The sequence below is a fragment of the Temnothorax nylanderi genome, unplaced genomic scaffold (assembly GCF_030848795.1).
Source record: "Temnothorax nylanderi isolate EJ_2023f unplaced genomic scaffold, tnyl_v1.0 TNYL_tig0066_pilon, whole genome shotgun sequence".
NCBI lineage: Eukaryota > Metazoa > Arthropoda > Insecta > Hymenoptera > Formicidae > Temnothorax > Temnothorax nylanderi.
In genome coordinates, this window is record NW_027249128.1 from 839,037 (window position 1) to 863,039 (window position 24,003).

Genomic DNA, 24,003 nt, shown 5'->3' on the forward strand with positions numbered 1-24,003 from the left:
TACCACGAGGGATTTAATTTTAACCGTCACGACGATCCCGCGAGTACATATGAAAACTTGAAAAAGGAAAGGAAGTCGATAAGACGAGATACCTTTATTTGGCGGCAGTGAGAGAGTAAAAGAGTGTACGATTTCGAGGGGTCGCAACAATAGTCTCGACAACCGTGCACCAAATATTAACCGGAGGGTGACGGTACTTTTTAAAGATTCATGGATCCGTGAAAATAATCCGCTCGTTTCCCCTCCTTCATATTAAAGTGTATCACACTCGACGACGCTTTCAACGTAGCATAAAGTAAATTGGTCCCCGATGAGGTGTCGCATATAAGAAAAATTCGAAGACAATTTTATAAATAAAAAAATCTTCCTTGCTTCTAGTTCGAAAATATATGCCTACTTTCCGCATAAAGAATATTCATTATACAAGCCTATCGTATTCAGATCGTAATAAGTTTTGATAACTTCAATAAGTATAATTTAATAGGTAAAATTATAATATTAAATCTTGTATGTGAGTTGGACGTTTGATATCAATATTAATAAATCAGAAAAATGAAGACTTGACGGTAACGATGATTTTATTTGCCTCTTCAATTAATTTCTGGCGGACGTTCGTCCGAGAGTTACCGAATTAAATTAAAATAGTTTTATCGCATATATAACGGCGCGATCGAAGAGTCGTCACAGGATCAGACTGGCTGGATTCCCTGCGCGAGCTTTACATAATTTACAGACCGCCGATCATCGACCGCCATTCCGATATCGGATTCGGATTTAAGTGCGTCCGAGTTTGGTGCGTACAATAAAAGGAGATTCCACGAGATTCGGACGTATGGCGAATATTACGGGTTTACCGTACGTTTAATTCAACATGTCCGAATTAGTTATCTAGAATGAACAGTGACACTATGGGCCAGCAATACTATGAGTTTTCTATTTGCTTTTTCATCTTTGCGATATTTACATATATATTTTTTTTATTAATCTATATTATATGATGTGACTGGAGGAAGAACGGATTAAATAGAAAAGTATTGACATTTTGCTTTAACGTTTAGTTTTTAACAAAAAAGCCAAATTTGGCTGGACTATTCTGTACGGTTTGCTCAATGTATTTAAAGACTGTTACATAAAAGTTATATAAATTTTGTCTAAGCTAAAGAATTTAATTTTTAAGCTTAATTTGCTTTATTTAGAATGGAAATAATTCATGGTTTGGCGGTTTGAGAAATGTTGAAAGGATTGGTTAATCACAACTGTATTTGTTAATTAAAGTCAAAATACCATTGATTTATAAACTCCCTAGCTATCAGTTTTTGCCAAGTTTGGAGTAAAATAAACGAGCCACTTTTAGCGAGCATTTACTCCACTCTTTTCCTGCAAATTCAAGTGTGTTATTTTTACACGCATAAACGTCTAAAAATTTCTCTCGCTTTTACGATTTCGCTAGTACTCTGTATAACTCGCTGTATAATGTATTAAAATCAAAGAACAGCGTATGTAAATTTTTGTACCGATGAAGAGACTTGATAAGTCACAATGAATATAAAATAAAATTCTTTCTCTTGTGTATCAAATAAATTAATTCTAATTATACGTTTATAAATATAACATAATTATAACACAAATAATAAAAAATAGCAATCATACTGCACGCACTTACGCAAAAAAAATCGCGCGTTTTAAATGTTTTATATATGTAATGTGAAATAATTTAAAACACGTGCATGTATCGATAAAATATTTATAAAAATTACTCCATTGAATAAAAAGTTTTTTTCTTTATTCCGAAAAAACGCTCGATGTTACAGATGAGCCTAAAACGAAATTATTAAAGTGGAGAGCCGAGCGGAAAAGAAAAAAGGAGACGCAGGTATCACAGAAAAAGCCCCCATTCATAGTTGGGATTGTTCGGCATCATATTTATTCCCCGGTATCGTCGACTAACAATAAGTGGACGGTAGGCGCCTCAGTCGCGCCTAAGGAAAAGAAGAAAACAGTCGCTCAAGTGCACAAAAATTCCAACGTTAAAAAAGGAATAACAAAAGCAACGGAAAAGTGATTTGCTTTTCCGTGACTTTCAATATTGTGCACTTGAGCACAATCGCTTTTCCATGGCTTTTGTTATTCCTTTTTTAACGTTGGAATTTTTGTGCACTTGAGCGATTGCATATACATGTGTTGCGCACGTGGATTATATATATTGTATATGGAATCTACAGTTTAACGCCGATTCCGAACGGCTATATTTTTTAGAGAAGTTCTCTTGGCAAAACATACTCTCGGTGGTTTGCCATTGCCTTCCGAGAGGAGAACGAGCGAATATAATTTTTCTAGCTCTACCGGGAATCGAACCCGAGACCTTTGGCTCAATAGACCAGTGCGCTGTCTACTAGGCCACGCTCGTCCTCAGATATAAAATAAATACTGATAAAAGAATGAAATTCCAAAAACGTTCTATTTAAACATTCAAATTATAAGATGTTATAATATTATTATTCATATGTAAACATTCGAATTATGAGATGTTATATTAGATCCCCTTAGGGTTACAATTCTCATCCATCACTACCCTCCTCCTCTCACTTAACCCTTTGGATCAACGGGCTTAACGTCTCTTCTCGAAAGACGGAGCCCAGTTTCCCCCGCACAAGAGTCTTTCTTGCACGGAGGGCGCAGCTTTCGGAAAATAAATTCCATGTTTACGTGCTCAAGTGGACTCGAACCTGGTTTCTCAGATTATGAGTCTGGCGCTCTACCACTAGACCACACTGCCGCCCTGATGTTATATTATTATTCATATGTCATATTTTGGGCGTAGCAGAACGTTGTGTATGTTGTGCACTTGTTTAAATTAATATATTAATCCTATAGATCCTATTTGTATTAATATTTAAAAAATTATAAAATCTTATTTAAGAAAGGAACTGTTATATATTTAACATTAAGCCAGCCAAGATACCAAAAAAAAAAAAAAAAAAAAGTAATATACAATTATAAAACAAATAATATAATAAATATAAATGTTGCTCATCCGTGTAACACCACCGATTATGGCGAATATTTCGCGGGATAATCTAATAATCGCCTGATGGCTCTTACAGGTTCATTATAAATTTGGACAGAAAGTGGCGCAAGCAGTTCCATCATAACGTTATGATCTCTCGAAACATGACACAACACATTGCTAAACATCTCGAGTGGAGAAGAAGGGGCATCGGGCGACAGCTGGACAATCTTGCAGAGATACGCACGTAAGAGAGCGTACCACTCTTGGATGGCAAGTAACAGCTTGTTCAATGAGAATCACTCGACGATGATCGTCGAATCGAGCACGTCACTGTACGAGCTTTTGAGCACTAGAGTGCTTCTTTCAGAAGGGAAGCGAAAAAGAGAGCGAAACAGGTGCAGTACTTGAATGAAAGGCGTTAATTGGCGAAGGAGTCCATTTTCTCTCTCACACCTTTTACTAAAGCGAAACCAGCTGCCGCTTAATAGGCTTGCTCTTAGTTTTCTGGATCCCGTTTGCTACGAGCAAAGATGGCCCGTGTGATGTTCGGTTCCTCTCAGTTTAATGATGGATAATAAACAAGCTGGCAGTCAAATCGGGCACAAAGACTTTATTGTGTCGTGAGAATTAAACGATTCTCTCGTTTCGCTGAAATAACTCTCTTTTTTTCGTGTATCTACGCTTTTTCTACACGTCTTTCGACGAAAATATTATGAAAGATCATTCGTAAAAATAGTCAGAAGAATCTAATGAACATCTTCCGCACAGTTAGCAAAATACATTTCATATGAAATATAAATATAATCGAAATAAGTATATGCGATAAATTAAAAATATTTACAACTGCCAAATCACAAAAATATAGAAGATTGAAAACAATATTTTAACTCTTTTAGCACCAATTCTACATAGTATAATTTTTGCATTTAGAATTTCTGTCAATTTCGTCGACAATTATTGATATCCGAGAAAGTATAATTTTACTTATGTCGAAACGGGACGTCGGGGATTTAACATCTCTCGACTGAACTAGTTTTATTTACTGTAAAAGTTAGGCTAATTGTCCCGAAGAAAGTCGACGAGAATAAGCACCTACGCCGTCACCGAGACGACTAATTGCAGAACGCGTCGATTTAACGCATTTCAGAATCAAAGCACATGCGGGCTCCGTTTCGGCGACGGATCAGAAGCTCGCGTATAACTTGGCGAGGGTAAAGTGACAAGCTCGAATTTGAGCAACTAAACGGACGAGTAATAGTTGAGATAGTTGCAGTGATACACAGACAGCAAGAGAGGTGGAGGCAGTTGTGAACTTCCGTGAGTATTCATGGTCTACAGTCGACTATTTTAGAATATCCCGAAAATTTTCAATCGATAGTTAAAATAACTTATTCATAAAACCTTAGCCGCTTTTACTTGAGATGAAATTGAAATTGTTGAGCAATTTAATACTAAATACCGTAGCAAAATTAATTGATAAATAAAATATTAGTTGCTTCATTCTGTATTTAAAGAATCACGGTTACTTTGGAAATAATATAACTGCTGTACCTTCGTACAATAATATATAATATAGAAAGATAAAGAGAGGATGAAAAAAGCAGAAAAAGAGATTTAAAATAGAGAGTATGTAAGTATGTTATTAAAACGTCAAGAGTTTTATAACAATTTTTAAAATACGGTAAAGTACGGAATAACACTCCGGATTTTATCCTCGCTACTTTTTGTTTTTGAGTGTGTAGATAAAAGTGGGGCTTACCGAAGTCCTCGAAGGGCATGAGGACCATTGTGTAATTTTCCTCAAAGTACCGGATAAAATCCAACTTTCAAGCCGATTTTTGTCATTCTCATTTACCGTAACGAACAAAGACCGGTGGAAACAGAGACGTAAAATCGCGAATTTCGTACTTTATCATCCTTTATCTGAACTCTGTAAAATTTTCCGGATGGCGTGCGCCAGATATTAATTGAAACTTCGTAATTGGAGGACCTCTCCTTAATGATCGAAGTCGTACGAAGCATGCTCGAGTAATACTTCGTCTTTTCGCTTCGTGTTATTCCTACGGCGAGAAAATAAAAAGAGCACTCGTTTGTTGAAAAAAAAATAACAAAATAACCATCTATTGCCTTTGAACATCGTATTTCGCAACATCGATAAGTATCATAAATCGCAAAGAAACATTCAAGATTAGTTATCAGATATAAGATAAAAAATATTGATAACCTAATTGTAAATGCAAACGGTTTATAATAAAGTATTTATAAAATATAATTGAGTTGATGATATGCGTTGAGATGGGAATATTATATTTCTCATAAATCTCTTATAATATCTTGTATATAATATAAGATACGAGAAACATAATATCTTATGTATTATAAAAAGTAGCAACGTAAAATCTTTATGCAACGTGTTTTACAATATCAATTTTAGTTTTTATCAATATGTATTTTCTATCAATATTACACTCGTTATTATTTATTTTTATGATACATATCTTTTTATATATTGTGTCACATTATGTACTGTATTGTATCATTTCGGGAAAGCGAAATAAAGAAGCAAGTAGTTGAAGAACCAATATTTGCACCACCGTCATACGTGCCGAGGAATCCTGTTTTTCGATCCTAAGGGGATCTTTGGGATCTGAAAATATCCGAAAACAAAGGATCATGCGATCCATGTTTTACTTAAACAGTGACCTCATTTCTCTTTATTTCGCTTTCATCCTATCTTTTTTATTATCCTCAAAGGCTCCCAAACAAAGATAAAAAAGAAATCATTTCTTTTCTTATCATAGTTCATTTATTCAAATTTTATCAATGATCATGATATGATTGACATGATGAGATTGAATATTAACTATTTATTTACTTGATAATCTCTTCACAGTCTTTTTATACAAAATAATGATAAATGCAACAGATTTCGTCGCAAAGTTAGCATAACATCGCCGTAAAATAAAATGAAATTTTCAAAACGAATAAGATCTTTGGAATATTGAGCAATATCCGGGGATCCGGAGAATAGCCACATATGAGAGAATCGAAGACAGGAAAAGACACCGTTTCTTCTCTCTACATACGTTTTATATTCTGAAATTTCTTTTGATGTTACTTTATAAGGTGACTTAAAAAAATTGACCTAGGCTTTTCTCTCATGCTGAAGCTCTTAGATGGGATTTAATCAGAAAACTTTAGACGATGGGGACAGTTTCCTTCTTCTTTAGTGTCCATTGTTCGACTTTCGTCAAAGTGCTTCTTCGTATTTCATCTTGTACTCGCTTCAGTTCAGCTAGGAATCTTTTTCCACGAAAAGAACCCTCGTTATGAGATTAAATGTCTTTTCGACAGATTTATCTCTATATTAGGATTAATTTATCGTTATGTCGTGGCGTTAGAACAATAAGCAAGTATCATTTTATTTAAATTTATAAGAGTTTTTATCTTACTTTCGAAATTTTTTTATCAATATTTTTTACACATATTATTGTACATTATAAAGTTTTATATTACTAAATTTAATTTTTAAAATATTAATTTTATGTTACAATATAAAACAAGTCTTTTTTTAAATTGCCTTCGTTTTTTAGTTTCTACTTTTGCAGAGTATAGCAATGTGTTTCGAAAATTCTACGCGTTAAATATCTGTCTTTTTATTGATATATTTATTTATCGATATTGATCTGTTGCATTTACGAGAAATTTCAGGAATATCTTCCTGTTATTTAAATTTATGCATCCCTGCAACTAAATATGAGTCGAGTTTATCTCTTAACTTCATCGTAAATCAGATGATCTCGAATAGTCTTTTTCTTTCCTTATAAAACGTGGTTCTCTCTCGCAACTTGGACACAGGCTCGATCTTTCATTCCCCTTCCAGGTATACATATATGAAGGGGTAAAAGCCAATTTAAAAGCAATTTATATATTGTATAGATTGCATCTATGCACGCGAGTCAATATCTTGAAAATTTTGACTTACACCACTATGGCTTTTACCCCTCCATATGTTCTAACAATAAGATACAACAATACGTCTTATGCCGCCACAACAAAGACCAAGGCCACGCGGCAACCGATTCGTTACCATTGATATAAAACGTTTTACAGAATAAATCTAAATTTATTCTGTAAAATGTTATCGTTATACAGAAAGATTGTTCTTCTCATTTCAATTATTTAATTTATACGCTCTGTAACGACTGAATGGTACTGAAAAGTATTTTCTACTTGTCGTTTGTATTCAATATATTTGCAAAATATATTGAAACAATTTCTGAATGTATAATACTTAAACATCCAATGACTATACAATTAGATTGATAATATACATATAATTGAATTTAAATATGTATTTACGAATTAACGAATTTTTCAAAGAAGTCCACTAGTGCGAAGCTCTCTGAATATAGCAGTGCTTCACGATATCTCGAGGCTGGTTCTAGAAGACAATAGGAGAAGTACAATGTCGAGACTAGCACTCAGACTTGCCCTTAAGCTATAATAAACAACGCGATTCTTATCTACATCTTTTGTGTGCCACCCGATGCTAATTGTAAGATATCATCAAGCACCGAGGAAAGTTTAATGACCGCTCTGAACTAAGCTCTGAATACGTTTTAATTTGTTAAACAGACCAAGAATAAAGCGACATAAGTCATTGTTTGTATTTTGATAAAAAAAAGTATCCTAGATTGGTTTACAAACCTTTTGGAGTTGATCTATTCTTAGCAAGAAAATAAATAAAATCTGTCAAGTATATGACGAACTAAAACGCAGATATGCTCTCTCTCGTTACTTCAACGCGTTTTATCGCAATATTTTGCTTTTGATCGGACGTCTTCGAGACAATTTCTCGCGCGCTATCTGCGGAAATCATATCGGCACCGTTTGCGACGGGCGGCGAAGAACTGAGAAGAGAACTAACCGCGCGTAAAGCCCGGAAACCGGATGGAAGAAAAAAGTGGAACGATCGACGACCGCGTTCGCTCGCCACAACGAGGGACGAAGGTAGGTGGAGGGCGTAACGAGTCAGAACGGGTTCTGGCATACTTCGTTACGAGTGGTATTTCAGTATTTCCGATTCAATGTGCCTGATATATATATTTCTGACGGGAAGTTCCTGTCGATTTAAATTTACAACTCGTTCGATTGCGTCATGGTTACGTCGTTGGTCGCCGCTTAATAGGCTGAGACGGGAAATGCCGCTTGTTCTAGGAATACTGTTCTCTTGTGACGACATTAAATTGCCGTTGTATAAGATTCTGAGAATCATTGAATAATCGGGAAAAGTGCCTCTTTGTAGATATACAATTGAATTTCGCGTTCTCTCAGAATCAACGACCAGATTTACAATTCTCCTTTTTTGTTGCATTAAGGGCGTGGTTTAGTAATGGAATAATTTCTATAAAAAAATGTACAAAGAGGAATTAAATATTTAAAAAATGCATACCGTAAAAATCGCCATAATGTTTAACGACCCGAGACAGCAGCGGATACGATAGTTGAAATTAAGAAGCAAGCTCTCGTGCCAGATAAAAAGTTTCAAGGAATCGGTAAAAAGAATACGTACCGCGCAATAAAGCAGATAGCGACCGTAACGAGCTGGAAGCTAGACTGGTCGACGCCGGACGGCCTCTCTGGCGCCATCTGCCGGTCGGCACTTGAACCGACGCGTCTGACAAAAACGTTCGATTACTACTTCGAGTGGTCGGACGTTACATGTCGGAGCGCGACCGCTAAAATTTGCGGATGAGACCCCGAGGAAAATTCGCTCGAAACTCGATTTACCCGCGAGCAGCGGTTGCACCTGTTTTTCCTCTCGATCCTTCTCTTAGCTTTCAACTAGCTCTTTGCCATCGCCCGAGGTTTGTTTCACCAGGCGGGCGATGCGGGCGATGCGGGCGAGGGACCGGGGGTAGGCACTCTTCGCCGCAATCTTTTGTAATCTGATTTCGCTTTCTCGCACCCTCCTGCAACTTCTTCCCTCGCGTCGGGTTACCAACTTCTAAGCGGCGCTGTTTGTTTCGTCGTTTAACTTCTTCGTACCGCCGGCGTAGAATTTACGTGGGAAATAATGCGCCGGAAACGAGTTTGCGTCGCGACGCGAACGATTTTCAGGGGATTATCATCGCGAGGGATAGCTGCCGAGTGCTCGGGACTCAGCACTTTGCATTTTATCGTGATCGCTAATGATACTCCACTAATTAATTGATATCATGGAGCCAAGATGAAACGATTCAGGATTCGTAAGTAATTACGAAATATTCGGAAGGACTATTAGAAGGAAGGATCGAAGGATTAAAAATATCACGATAGTAAGTTAAACGATAAAATTAAGTATCTAGACTATGTCGATATATCACCAAATTTAGAATTAATATTACGACAGTAACAGCTGATTGTGTCTATTGATTATGACAAAGAGCATTTCTATGTATGCGCATTTTACATGCGCGATAATTGTCTCTGGATTTATTTTATAGAATTAATTTGGGCAACCGCATTTACGTCGACAATTTCAGAAATATATTTCGCATTACTTGCGCATGTTATTAAGTTACGTGAATAATAGGAAACGAATATGACAGTAAATGTTACAATTAGAATTTAATGAGATCGCGTCGCAGGGCTCTTGGACGCTACAAAAAAAAATTGTTCCACTCTCTTGCGTACTTTAATAGAAAATATTTTTGTCTGTATGGTCGTGATAATTGTTCGAAAACAAACGCATTTCAGTGGTACGATTTCGAATATTTCGCGTATGCACTAGCTTGGGAGAAATGTTTTTATTCCACGTTCTCCATAGAGTAAACATTGAAGCCCGGGCGCAATCATTTCGGCGTATATTTTTCATGCACAATAAACAGAAGCTTATAAGACTTAAAAATACAATGTCACTTGCATAGCGACCAGTAGTTGCCGGCAGTTCCCGATATAACAACAAACAGTGCAAGACAGAGTATTCTTGCTTTTAACGAAGCCGCATTTTCTTGCTCGCTACTCAGCTACTCGAACTTTTGATGGAAAAAGAACTTCTTTTTGCCTTTCACCGCGTCCGCGCTATTGTTTCTCGCGAAATTTTCTGATGCCAGCGACTTAAAAATTTTAATATGAAAGACGTAAAAAAAGAAAGCTCGCAGATCTTTTAACTTTGTCGCTTACATACTCTGCCGGTCCATTATATAAAACTACTGTGACACAGAAAGTTATTTCATTTAAACCTTTAAATAAAATCGCGAATATTTGGTTAGGCAATTATGCTGTATATGTGCATATGTATATGATTGTGTAACAAAAAAATAGATGCGAAAATTTAAATATAAAAATTATTAAATTTTTGTGAATTTCGTTTTATTGTTATCTTTATTGTTTTACCGATTTTGCTTTTTGCACTACAAACGCATGTATAATGCATTTTGTATTTTTTTTTTTCTGACATGACTTGTCTTACTAAATCAATATTCTATTTTATCATTATGTAAAATATTAACTTTGATAGTTAGTTATGACTTTTCATCCCACAATCACAACATATAGAGTTGATGTAAAGCTATCTTGATTTATTATATTTCGATCCATACAGGTTATATAGAAGGCTATTACACGTTGTAACTGCAACGTATTAATTGCTTCTACATACCAATAATATCACTGCACCAATAACAAACATCATTGATGGAGTAGATATCATACTAGCTATATCAAATATAAAACATATAATGTAATTAAAAAAATTTCGATTGCAATGCTCTGTCGAATGACAGTAATGAAATTTATCATTTTATCCAAAAAAAGTTTGCCTGATAATATAATCTGTTTTACTTTTTTGATCTTCAATTAGAATCCATTTTATAATCGTAATTATTGATTTAATACTTTCTACGAGAAGTTACATCTTCTTGAAAATAAATGATCCACGCACTTTTACGTACCTTGCACATTCTTCGTAAACGTATATCAGTAAACTCATTTTTTGGTCAATTTGAATGTTCCAAAATGTGACAGGAAATGACATTTCATATGATTGAGAGAGTAATTCAGTATTTCTCATGAATTAAAATACGCGACGCAATAATGAGAAGCCATTTTACGCGTCAATAAACCGTTCGCAAAAATCATAGCGTCGCGTCAGATCGAAGAAAAGCGCAGTCTCCAGAGGAAGATCGGAAAACTTGTTGAAACGCAAGAACAACGTCTCCTGGGAGACGCTGTTCTCTCATTTCGTTCTCGTTTTGTTCTCTCTTCTCAGAGACAATCGGACTTCCTGACTCAATAGAGAAAATGATGCCTACACGTGTATTCCACTTGGAAATGTAATGAAACCAGTTATTATATATATATATATATATATAGAAACGTAGTTCTTACTTATACATCTCGATTTTTGTGTAAATACGACTGTATAAGTGCTATTCCCTCACGGAAAGAACGGTTTTGCTAAAGTATCTAAAAACTTAGCTAGATACAGATCTGAAAAGAATTTTGTTACACCATCAAAATAATTATATAGGTTCCAAATTATTTAACCGCTACAAAATGATATTTGTTCGTATTTTTGAGCATATTACATAATAAATAAATAATTCATAAAATTGTTTTGACATTTTTAAAACACTAAAGGATCTTTCTATTTTTATTGTATGTATAATAATTTGCAAAGTTATTGTACATATTGAAATTTTTATTTCAATTTGTATAATAACTTTGCAAATTATTATACAGATTCTTTATATAGTTTACCTTTAGTAAATTTACCTAAAATATTTCAAGAAAGTAATAATTCTGCAAGCTTTTATTGTATTTATGATAACTTTTATCAATAAACCGTAAAGGCAACAAATGAAAGACGCTGATACTCTATGTCACTGATTGTGAGAAGTTTTTAAATACACATTAAAATACATGCTATCTATACAAGTTTAAGGAGTTTTTACAACTATCTGTATAAGGCTATAAAAAACTAATATATATATATTCACAAATATGAAAATGTAGACTGCAGTAATACTTTATCTCATAATTCATAATACGTGACCATATGCGGCTCCAATAGAAACGAAATAATATTATTAAGTATAATATGCTCTTCGTTATCTTGGAAATGCATAATATAATAATTATATCGTCAATGATATCTTAGACAGTTTTATATTGTACACAATATGTAGTGTACATGGAAAATAACACGAAATCAAATAAAGAGATAAAAGAACCATATAATAAACCTATATAATGATCTATATAACGAGCACTGCAACAAAAAGTGTTTCACAGCGTGTAAGGAAATCGACAAGAAAACAGTTTTCACGTTCACGTCGACAGTTTAAAGAAGACATTTGCATCGACTCGCATTGAAATGTTCAGCGTTTGTTCGATTTGCGTGATTCATGGATTCTTGTATGCACTACCGGGAAAGTTGTAACGAGCTGACAGGGCGAATTGGCATACGGATTTATGCAAATGGATTTGCGCGGACTATGAAGGAAGCGGGGATTAGCGGGCGAAGCGTACTCGCGTGAAATCGTGCATTATGAACGCCGTTATTACAATAATAATTCATAATTTTTTCGAGCGCTAATAACCGCGATGTCGAGTTTATTACCTAATTACCGTCGAACAAAGTATGGCAGCCTCATCCTGTGTCGCTTCATGCATATTGTCAAGCTTCTAGAAAATGCAAAACTACGTTCGCGCTGAAATGTATTTAAAGTACTCTCATCATGGGGACAAAATGACAAGCTCTAATTTATTGAAGTGAAATGCAATCGTGCAATTGATAAGCGATAAAACCCAATTTGATCCATACCGTTGATATGACTATTCATGGTTTGCAAAAAAAAAACGATAATTTATTATTTTACGTGGAAATGTCGAGCATTTATCACGCGACGAAAAAAATTATAGCTGCTATTAATTTACGGTTATTACAAAACGTAGATGGCGCCGCAAGATCTCATCTATAATTTCTGAAACGTGATAATAGGCAAAGCTCTACTCGATAATAATAAATCTCTTATGTACCATGAATTTGATGTGTAAACCATGTTTACGAGGTTCAAAGATTAATTTTTTCAAAATTAATAAGCAAATTATTAATTAATATTGAAATGAATTTAATACAAATTCAATACAAGTTAAATTTTATTATCTTATTATAAGCCGATTGCCGCGGAAGTACATGTGTCGATACGACGATAAACCGAAACGCGTGAAGAAAGTGCATACTCGAAATGTGCACGGTCATTAAATCTCGCGCTTCAATTACTGTCCGCATCTCTTTTTTTTTAATTTACACATATACTGCTTCTAGTTTGGACTTTAAAATGACTCGGGCCTATCGCAATTTCGGCGCAAAATAGAGATCCGCGTCAGGAGGGTATATCCGGGCAGGAGGTGTCGCCCGGTCGGTTTCTATGCCGGCGTTTGAATCACCACGCGTCTCAATTCCATGCTGCAATCTATCAAGCGTTGAAATCTTCCCTACTATGTTGTTACAAATGTCTCAAAGTAGCCAAAAATTTGCCTCGAAAATCCTAAGTATATATTGCGAAGAATATCCATTTTGAAAATAAAAAAACAACAAAGGCTTTCTTTAGACTTTACGTGCGCACGTAACAATTGCGTAACATTTATTATGTTAAAATATCAACATCTTTTTCTGTAGCTACGGTTAAAGCAATCTCGAAATTGACTCAGTTTTGTCGCGAAAAATAAGAAAATCGAGAAATAAATGTTCAAAGGTAATCAAAAGAGTGCGATATGCTGTTCTCGTATACTCTCGTATTTTATGTGTGAAAGTTATACGAAAAATTTACTGTCAATAAGTGTTAATACATTTTATTATGTTAGAGCGAAAGTTGTAAATAAATTTAAAAAATGCTCTCGCGCGTGTTATAGAAAAATCAAGTAATATATGTATAATATTAATTTTCACATTCTCGAATCAGAGCATGCGAAGAATGCGTTCGGGAATGCGTACGGTTAATTCTATGTCGGTATTTGCTCGAATAACAAATTAATTTACTTTTGCACATGAAAAACTACTCCATTGCAAGCCACGAAAAATGCAGTTCGTAGAGAACAAACCGAATGCGAAAACCAAAATTCGTTGAGCACTCACCAAAGCTTTTGTGGCGGAATATATTCGAGATAAAATACGTTACGCGAGAATATGGCGCGGTCACAAATGCAATCTGGAAATTACTTTCGGGCACGGCGATAATTTAACTTACACTGTCGACATACTATTACCTGTATTTTCATCGAACATTTTTAGGTTGCTCACGAATTTTATTATTAGAGCAGCTGCTTGTGATAGGAGAATGTGTGCGAAAAGAAAATACGAAGCGATCTCCATGTAGATAGTGTTTTATTAGTTTCAGCAGAATACTATTTCAAAGAATTCAAAGTATATGTTCTCAATTCAGTCTGGATATTTTCTTTTCTGAAAAAAGGACAAAATTATTTTTACAGATGTGTAAAATATAGGAAAAAACGTTTGTTCTCTGTAATTAACAATGTGATTCTTTTGAACGGCTTTACGCTTATCATAAACAGTGAAAGTACACCATTTTAGTTTACACTAATGAACCGTTTACCTACGATGCTAATAGTATCGGCTTTGATTTAGTGTAACAAGAAGCGTCTTTTACTTTAATAACTAGTCAACCGTGTCGACGTCTGGTTACCGGAAGGATTTCTAATGCGATTTACTGCGGCGACTCGTGTCCCCGACAATAAATATCGGTTATCGAGCTTTCAGCTGCGGAATATCACGCGGTATATCGGGTGTCACGGATCGGAGCATGACGTATGGTGTGCAAAATGGTGTTGTCGTATATTAAAGAATTATGATCTTAATCACGCTGTGCGCGGGTTACACCGAATACAATGTCGCGATTCGTAGTGTTGAAATTTTTCTATATTTCTTTTTATTGATTTTATCGATATTCTTTATATGCAAAATATGAAAGCTCTCATAATAAGTGTAGTATATGTAAATCCTGACACGAAACATTTTCATAATAAATCATGACAATTTTTGGACAATTTTATTTATTTATATTTGCCAAAGAATTTTTAAAGCTTAATATACTGCAAGTTTTATTCTTTAACGTGTTTCCGATCGATAATACAATTTCTCGACGCGTTATGATTTTGCGATAAACTTAGATGAACTGGATGAGTTGTATTATACAATTTCTACCTGAGAAATAATCTTATCAGAATATCAGAATGTATAATATAAATCTCTCGCAAATTAACGCGCGAAAAATTAATTAAAGTTTCTACATTCACTCCAAATTACTCTACCGTACTTTTCTCGGGTGCTCGCGTAAAATCTCTTTTTCGCAAAATATTCCGTTTTCAACACTTTTTTAAATTAACTTTATTTTCATTTGACTCCTGTTACATGATCGCGTTATAATACTGTCAGAAACAATGCATGCACTATTAAGTGTGTTTTTTTAAACCGTATAATACGTAACAGATAATATCTTTTCTAAATTGCGCAAGTTGAAATATTTATTAAGATTGTTTAACAGAAATAGTTAACTGTACATCTCTTATAAATAATTACTTTAGAATCTTGTACTGGAATCTATTCACGATTTTCAGCGTATGAAAAGATTCATGATATGACGTCCAGAAAGCCCTATAATCTATAATTTAAAAAATATAGAGAGAGAAATGTTTATCCAGAAGAGTTGTTTTTTTTATTATAATGCACCACCTATATTAGCCTTGAGAAAAATCTTTTTCTTATAATAATACATTTCGATATACTGATTTATTTCACGGACCAAATGACGCCAATAATTCTAACATTAATTTACGTGCATTAATTTATTCAAAATTTGCTGCCAAATAATAACCTTGATTACCTATCAATCTCTCTATGCAGTATTTCAATTTAATATCATTATGATAATTTAATATCGTTAGGTTAATTAGTTGTTCTAACTGTCAGCATTTAACGGCCGCGCAAATTTCGGCCACGATTAAACGCAATTTAATAGAAACTATTGACATTTATGTTTTCAGAATACGATTTGATGTTGGCAGCAGTATCGTCGATGACGGACGATAATAATTTTTACGAGGGCGTGGACGGATTCCCGGCGTTTGGCTTTCAACCCGGATCCGAAGTGAAGCAACCCTACAGACTGTACCTCCCGGAAAAGTTGCCAGCCGAGTTCACCCTGGTGGCCACATTCAAGCCGACCTCCTTTAAAACGAGTTATTACCTCTTCGCCGTTCTTAATCCCTTCGAAACCGTTGTCCAATTGGGCATTAGAATTTCGGTAAGCTACGCGTAATGTATCTTAGAGCAGCCCTTTGAATATCTAACTTTGCCTGCAACTGAGGCAGGTGGCAAAAAACGCAACGACAAATTATTTTGCGAGTTTTCGAGATCTCTATCGAAAATGTTACGTGATTTTATTGATTATGGGCGGGTTCTGCTAAATCAGCGAGGCGTGATGCCAGAGAAAATAATAGCGTATAAGATTGAAGAGCAAATGTCTTGCGGAAATGAGAGGACGAGCGTGAAATATGACGTCATATTAAATCATGAAGGAATCCGCTTTAACAGCTGGGTGATTACTAGCTCTTTAAACGTGCTTTATCAAAGTAGCTACGTGATATTCTCATGACACTGCACGTTCCATGAATAGATAAATATCATCCAAATGAAATAAGTTGGCAATATAAATTTATCATTTTTCTGTAATAACCCTCTCTCTCTCTTCCTCCCTTTTATTTTTACTTTCCAAAATAATATTTTCCTTTTATGTAAAACTGATTAATTTAGAATGTTCGAAAAATAAAAAGAAGAGAAATAAATGTACTATAATTTTTAATAATGATTTTTAACAAACGTTATTCCTTATTTTCCGATTTTCTCGATATTATTACACGTGTACGTGTTTTGAACAATAAACAATCTGGAATATTTTAAACGTATCTAAATTTCGATAAAGATCTAAAAATACTTTCAAATATTATTATTACCCAATACATAAAATTGTGAGAACATTGTTACGCTGAAATAAACAACTTTTGAGGATTCCTTTTTAAAATTTTCTTAAAAATTAGCTTCACGAGATTGTAATTTCATTTTTTGCGTGCTTTATTAATGTTATGCGCAATATTATATGGCAAATACATATTTAGTTTTATCAATAATTAATTTTATAATTTTATGTTAAACTCACCTCAAGGGTTTATATTTGAGCAATTACGATTAAAATGCAAAGTGCCAGAATATAGATCCATGAGTTTAATATTTTCTCGATCATATTTGAAGGATGGGCCCGACTCAAACCAAAATATCTCGCTGGTCTACACGAATTCGGACGAGCATTCGCATTCGGAGGAGGTGGCGAAATTTACCGTGCCAAAGCTTACGAAGAAATGGTCGAAGATCGTCATTAAGGTTTCCACGAGCGACATCACCTTCTACCTCAATTGCCACGAAATGGCTCGGCAAAGGGTTACCAGGATCCCCCAGGAATTAGTATTCGATACCGCCAGCACGCTGTACATCGCGCAAGCCGGACCGCACATCCAGGAACGATACGACGTGAGTACCGTGCACGCCCTTCGCTCATCGTTTTTTTTTTGCACAAAAAAAATGGACGCCGCGAGCGTTCGTGCGTGACGCAACGAAACGAAACAAGTGGCGCTTGTTGGCACGGGGAGATGTTTTTCATGAAAATCGACATTGTTCCGCTCTGCAGTTGAGTACGCGTAACGAAGTAACGTGGATAAACAGGCTTGCGTGGATCGAGATGTGGTCCTTTTTCGGCGACTCGACTGACACGAAACAAGCAGCTCACGCGAATTCGCGAAACGCTCGCGGTACGAACGACAGCGTAAGATAGTTTCGTTTCGTTCAGCCACATATGTTTCCTGAATTATATCATTTTCGTCTCGTTTTGGATACGTCAGCAAATTAATCTTGTTCGTCCGCTCGGAATACGAACATGAATTTATTAAAAACGTACCGGAAGACACATTCGAATTTATTGAATTCCTTTTCGTATTCCGATGATCCTGAGTTTATTCATAGATCAATTTTATGCATTTTGAGTGAATATAATTCGAGTATATGTATAATTCACCTTTACCTTATATCGAGACGAGAATGATTCGTTCGGAAATTCGCATCGAATTTTTCTTTATATATTTAGTACGTTAATGTTTCACGAGTTTCGTCGCATTAAGAGGGCCAGTCATAAACTTCAAAATAAAACGGACGGCCGTGGGATTAAGAGCAGCGAATCGTAGAAGTAAATCCGTGCTGGTCCATCCTTTAAAGTTTAAGAATTTAATACCGTATCCAGTATCCTGATAAAATAAGTAAAAAGGAGAGCAAACTAAAGGAGAGCGAACTAAAAGAGAGGATGGTACGAACGTGGGAAGTGCCATCGGATAACGGGCAGTAGGTTCTAGAAGAAGTGGAATAGATACGAAATACCTCATCGAAATCCTATATATTGACGTTACAGATCTGTTGTCTCGGTTTCTACTATTGCTCTCTCAAAGAACACTCAAGTGACTCGCGAGACATCGCACACAATGAAAATCGAAAGATTTCCGCCACTCGCCCATACGTCAAGTTTGAGAACAGCAATTTGCGATCAGATGATATAAATCGAAATAGCATGCTTTATATTACATTGCCTTTTTATCATTATTTTTTCTTTCCACACAATATATTGGCATTTCCATGAATATCAAATATCTATGCTTCTCGACGATTTTGCGCACCAAGCAACCAGGACTTCATGTTTTGGTAACTTACCACATAAATGAAATAATATTTTTCTACTGTATGCAAAATGACAGAATATCGGAAAATCAAACCTAGATCTTTCGTTTGATATAGGCGATCTATTACCAACCAAACTATTTGCTCCATAATATGTTGTTATAATTATATATATTACAGTAATAGTAATAATATAAAACATTTAGATATTTATATATAATAAATAAATATGTTAAACTAAAAGGTAATAATGGGCATATAAATAATACAATAAATTCCGAAATAATCAGTCCGATTCAAATAAATTTCAGCTGTAGAGTCACGCGTTAATACGAATACCAATGCATCTGAATATTAATTATAGAGGCATTCTTCAGGGCAATATAATGCTTTATGTAGAATTTCGTTTGAAATAATTAATATCTTTCAGCCTGAGCGTGAGAATAGTATTTACGTGTCATCCCAGTCCTTTAGTATCTCCATATCGTATTAACAGCGAGGACAGCGTGATTACATATCGTTGATATGGAAGAGGATAATTAGTTCTCATCCTGACGCAATATGATCAACTACACAGAGACCACGTGTTGCGCAAATCGATGCACGCAGTGCATTGATTTATTCGATCCTTCGTTAATTAGTTATCCTCGACAATAGGCAGACGTATTGCTATATTTCGAATCGGTTATATAATGTCGTTTTATCTTGCGACGACAATTTCTCTTGCCACAATTAATTTGCGCGATGTAATATTAATAAACTAAAATCGTGCGAATATTTGTGGATTTCTTTTATGGGTTTTTAGTCAATACTAAATTATGAAACGAGATCTGTGCGTATTAAACTCATACAGTTTCAACGTACTTTTATGCGGATAAACGCAAAGATGTCATTTCGAACTTTATGATCTACTTATTAATTTTGTAAGTACTATTAAAGATGCTTACCTTTCAAAGTCGATAATTATCGGTCATCTTAGCACAACGCGAGAAACTTTTCGTTTTTTCATCAATTAGCCGAATCAAGAAAAGAAATCACAGAATATTATTTCATATTTCATATTTCTTCAAACTATTGAAGAACTTCATAACATCAATTCTCAATAACCAAGAAGATAATGAAATTATCTTCAAATTTGATCCACTTTTTAAATTATCTACGTAAGTCAGAATAGCTGACAAGTAGTCTGAATAGTGGTAAATAATTGACGGTGGTGGTATAACGTACGTCAGAAAGTTTTGAAACTGGATGATTATATCGTAAAAGTATAATTCAAATTTCTCTCTCTCTCTCTCTCTCTCTCTCTCTCTCTCTCTCTCTCTCTCTCTCGCATTCTTAATTGTAAAAAATTAAAAGCTGTGAATGCGTACATGTAAATGCAATTTGTTATGTATATGGATGTAATTGGGTCACATTTTATCATCTTGTTAGTGTCTAATGTTCTTGGAATACGTGCTATATACAAAATATTTAATGCAGTTTTTATTCCCCAAAAGTTTGCTGATGCATCATGAAAAAAATGCGAAAACCAGAAGAAATAAATGAAAATGTAATATTCTACGCCGTTACTTGTAGATTAATTATATCAAAAAAGTTTACATTGTACTTTATAGTTATCTTTAGTTTGCAATTGCTTTCTTACTTATTGACTCTGTACTGACAAAAAAAATCATCAAAACATCTTCAAGCGTCACAAGAAAAGACGTATACGAATATAAAAATATGCGAAGTGGAAGAATGTTTGCGCGATTTTCACGATCTGTTCAGCTTTTCTTGCAACGAAGACGTCGGGACGGGCTTGCATCGCACCCCGGAGACATTCTTATCGTGCATCCACTGGCGTTTCGGTCTCGCAACGCTGTTTCCCGCGCCGGACTTTTTCGCGTCTTCCCGGGATAACAATACGACGGAAAAGTTTCGCGCGGCCGTTTCGATCGGCACGATTCGCAACTTCTCGCTCCGCGCGGGCTAATCTCTATAAATTGTGGCGCGACGCCGCCATCGTCGTCGACGACGGCGACGAGAGTGTTTTGCAAGGTGGTAATTCCGCAAGGAGAACGCGGGGGGATACGAGCAACTGTTTTCTCCGGAGACAACGTGACATCCGTACTTTATACGGTGGAAGAGCAACGGGTTAACGTGACGACTACGTGCACAAGCACGTGCGTCTAAGATCGCAATGGTTCGTCAAACACCGTCATTTTTGAAAAAATAACCGGCAACGGTATTATCGTTTGAAAATTTCTATCTTTTACCTGACACACTTTTTCCAAGACGAAAATCGCTCACGTACTTATTTTTCACAGAACATGTCATCGTCGTGTAAATAGATTTTACATATTTGTATGGAAAAATTTGATTTATACATATACAAGCATCTGTTATAAATTCTATTATAAATAGGAAAAATTTTACAAAGCACATTTGGGTTGCAAAATTATTTCTGTGGAATTTGTGACGTTGAGTAATCATCAGACGATGTTATGCAGAATTTCTCTCATAACATTCTACATTTTGATACTGATAAAAAATATTATTTTTGACTCGATCGAATTCTGCTTTGCAGATCAACGGTTCTCTTACGTGAAAAAATTGACTTTTCTGTATGGCTTAAATAAATAATCTACTGAACACTTCATTTTATGAAGGACTATTTATAATGGACTGCTGTCTGCTTGGAATAATTAAATTTCTTTTTGCAAAGCATCTGTCGCGAGTCATATTTGCTCAGCTTCACTTGTCACATCTCAGCAATAAAATACGCATTAAAATTGTTATTGTACATGCGAAAGGAAATATCGCGAGCTATAAAAATAATATTTCAGTGAAACAAAGTAAATAGCTGGCAAACAAAGCAACACAATACATTTGCAAGCTTAATAAAACAGAAATGTAATAACGCAATTGGTCTGGTTTCTCTGGTCAAGTATATCTTGCGATATTTAAAAATTTTACTCATTTATTTTAGCAGTGTTTCCATTAGGATTCAAGACACAATAATGCAATGTTGATAAATAATACATCGAATTTCGCGTTTAAAATCGATACAGATTATTTTATTTCGTGGTCTTATATTTTATCTTCTTATTCCATACGAATTTTTTGCTTTCTTTTTCGGAAGCGATAGAAATGGAACGTTCAATCTTTTTTAGCGTGCGAGGGTATTCAGGCGAGCAGACCCGTGGACGAATTACCGATCGTTACTTCCGCCAGCGGAAGTGATTGACTTCCGCAGAACCGCAGTTATTCCGAATGTTTTGGGTAATTTTGCTGCGCGCACGGTTCATCTCCACATCGGCGTCCGCAATATGCGCGGCATGCCCCAAAATCCGTAATTAAGATCCGGTATGTACGCAACTGCATATTCGTGCCGCAAGTATTTGAAAAGTCGAACAGCGCGCGATCCTACCAATGATATTCCAATATCTTATACAAAATTTATATAATAAAGCTCTTCAAAAATAAGTGAAAAATAAATAGCGAAAATTTATATGTAATTGATGAAACCCGTACTATTTTTGTGAAATATAATTGTGAAGATGCAGCTTCTCTCTCTCTCTCTCTCTCTCTCTCTCTCTCTCTCTCTCTCTCTCTCTCTCTCTCTCTCTCTCTCTCTCTCACTAACGTAACATTTATGATTGTAAAAGTAAATATTTTAACTTTCAACTGACTTAATTTTATACGTTAATTTAAAATAAAAAATCAACTCAAATAAAACCATCATGAATTATAAGATACCATAGATCGATAATCATTTCTCTTAAAGGGTAGCTCATCAAATAATAGGTAAAGAAAAATAGAGTTTTTTAGCCAAATGTATTCTTTTTTGTATTCTTTTTCCGAAATACCCACTCACGGAACAACATTTCGTTTCGTAGCCACGGTGGAAACATACGTATATGCTCTTTACCTTGGAAATATGTGTCGGCTCTATATTATGTTAACACCGGGAAACTAACTTCTACGTGATGCTCAAATTTGCATAGAATTTTCGTCGCTCTCTCTGTGAAATGTCTGAGAATCGTGAAAAGGAAACAAATCTCGTGACAATGTCGCCGCGTCCGACTGCTGTACACAAAAATTACAGGATTTCAATTACGAGATAAGATATATCGGTTAGAAGAGGAGACGTGGGCGGCCCCGACGTGGAAAAACTCGTCGAAATAAAGGAAGAAAAGGATTCCGACATTCGTGCGCGTTTAATGGCGCGACGAAAAAGGGGCCATTAACCCCGCGCGGCCCCTTTAATTCTGCCGTATTATTACAAACAGCAGCAGCGTTACGAACAGAGCAACGCGCGGCAGCGATGGGGCGGAGAAAAATTAGTACGTTGCTTCGCGGGGAGGCGAATTCCGCGATAAGAATGCCCCGAAGATCTTCCGTCGGGGTAAAACGTCCGTACCGTTACCCATCCCCGTGGAGAAGGATACGGGGAGGGCGATGAAGACGTAACGAGGACGAAGTGCACGTGCACCATGCGCCAGCATAAGCAACTCCCGAGAACATGGAATATAGAGCTCTGGAATAGAGCAGGGGCTTGTTATACCATTTGGATAAAAGCTACGGTCGACCGGCCTCGTTTTCCTCAACGAGCTTTGATACAGAGCGTGTGCCCTAGCTGTGAAAGGGAGCGATCGTTTCTAAGAAATTAATGGTACGCGGAAAATGTCAGCGGGAGATTTCCTGTGCTTACTGATAACTGAATCTCATCGTACAACACGGAAAGTCCTATTGAAATTTTGAGCAATTCGTAACGAATAGGAAGTAAAAACGTTAATCTTGTCCGTATCAATTTAAATACATAAAGGGTTACTTATATGAAAGATTATTAAGATTTTCAAATAGACTGATGCGAATGCAAGAATTCTTAGAACGATCTGTATCACTATATCGCAACATCAAACCGTTTTAAACATTTTAGAATTGCAAAAGGTAATAAATTAATCAATTTTAATTGCTTGTGTCCGTTTTAACGAGAAATAATTTGGTCTAACGTGATATAACGCATGTTTCTCTCTCATAGTACCTAATTGTTATAGCGAAATTAACCTTCGGGACAACAAGGCAACAACGACACCAAATCTATTTGGTGATAATCTTTTAGATAAATCTATTTGGACATCGTCGTGAAAAAAAAACACTATAGATAGGCAGTTCTAATTAACCTCGGGCGCGCGACTTATTTGGCCGACATTAATTAAAGCGGCGCCAC

The 24,003-nt window shown here is 35.5% G+C and overlaps 1 protein-coding gene and 1 long non-coding RNA gene across 2 annotated transcripts in view; one reads left to right on the forward strand and one right to left on the reverse strand.

The window, feature by feature from the left end:
• Positions 1–24,003, forward strand: part of Mp (collagen XV/XVIII-type protein multiplexin) — a 480,457-nt gene that overhangs the window by 317,054 nt on the left and 139,400 nt on the right. The window contains exons 8-9 of the mRNA XM_071708353.1: positions 16,061–16,320; positions 17,325–17,600. Coding sequence (XP_071564454.1) covers positions 16,061–16,320; positions 17,325–17,600 — 536 coding nt within the window. The remainder of the gene's footprint in view (positions 1–16,060; positions 16,321–17,324; positions 17,601–24,003) is intronic.
• LOC139773703 (uncharacterized) overlaps positions 1–24,003 on the reverse strand; it is a 266,478-nt gene that overhangs the window by 109,117 nt on the left and 133,358 nt on the right. The gene's annotated exons all lie outside the window — the stretch shown is intronic.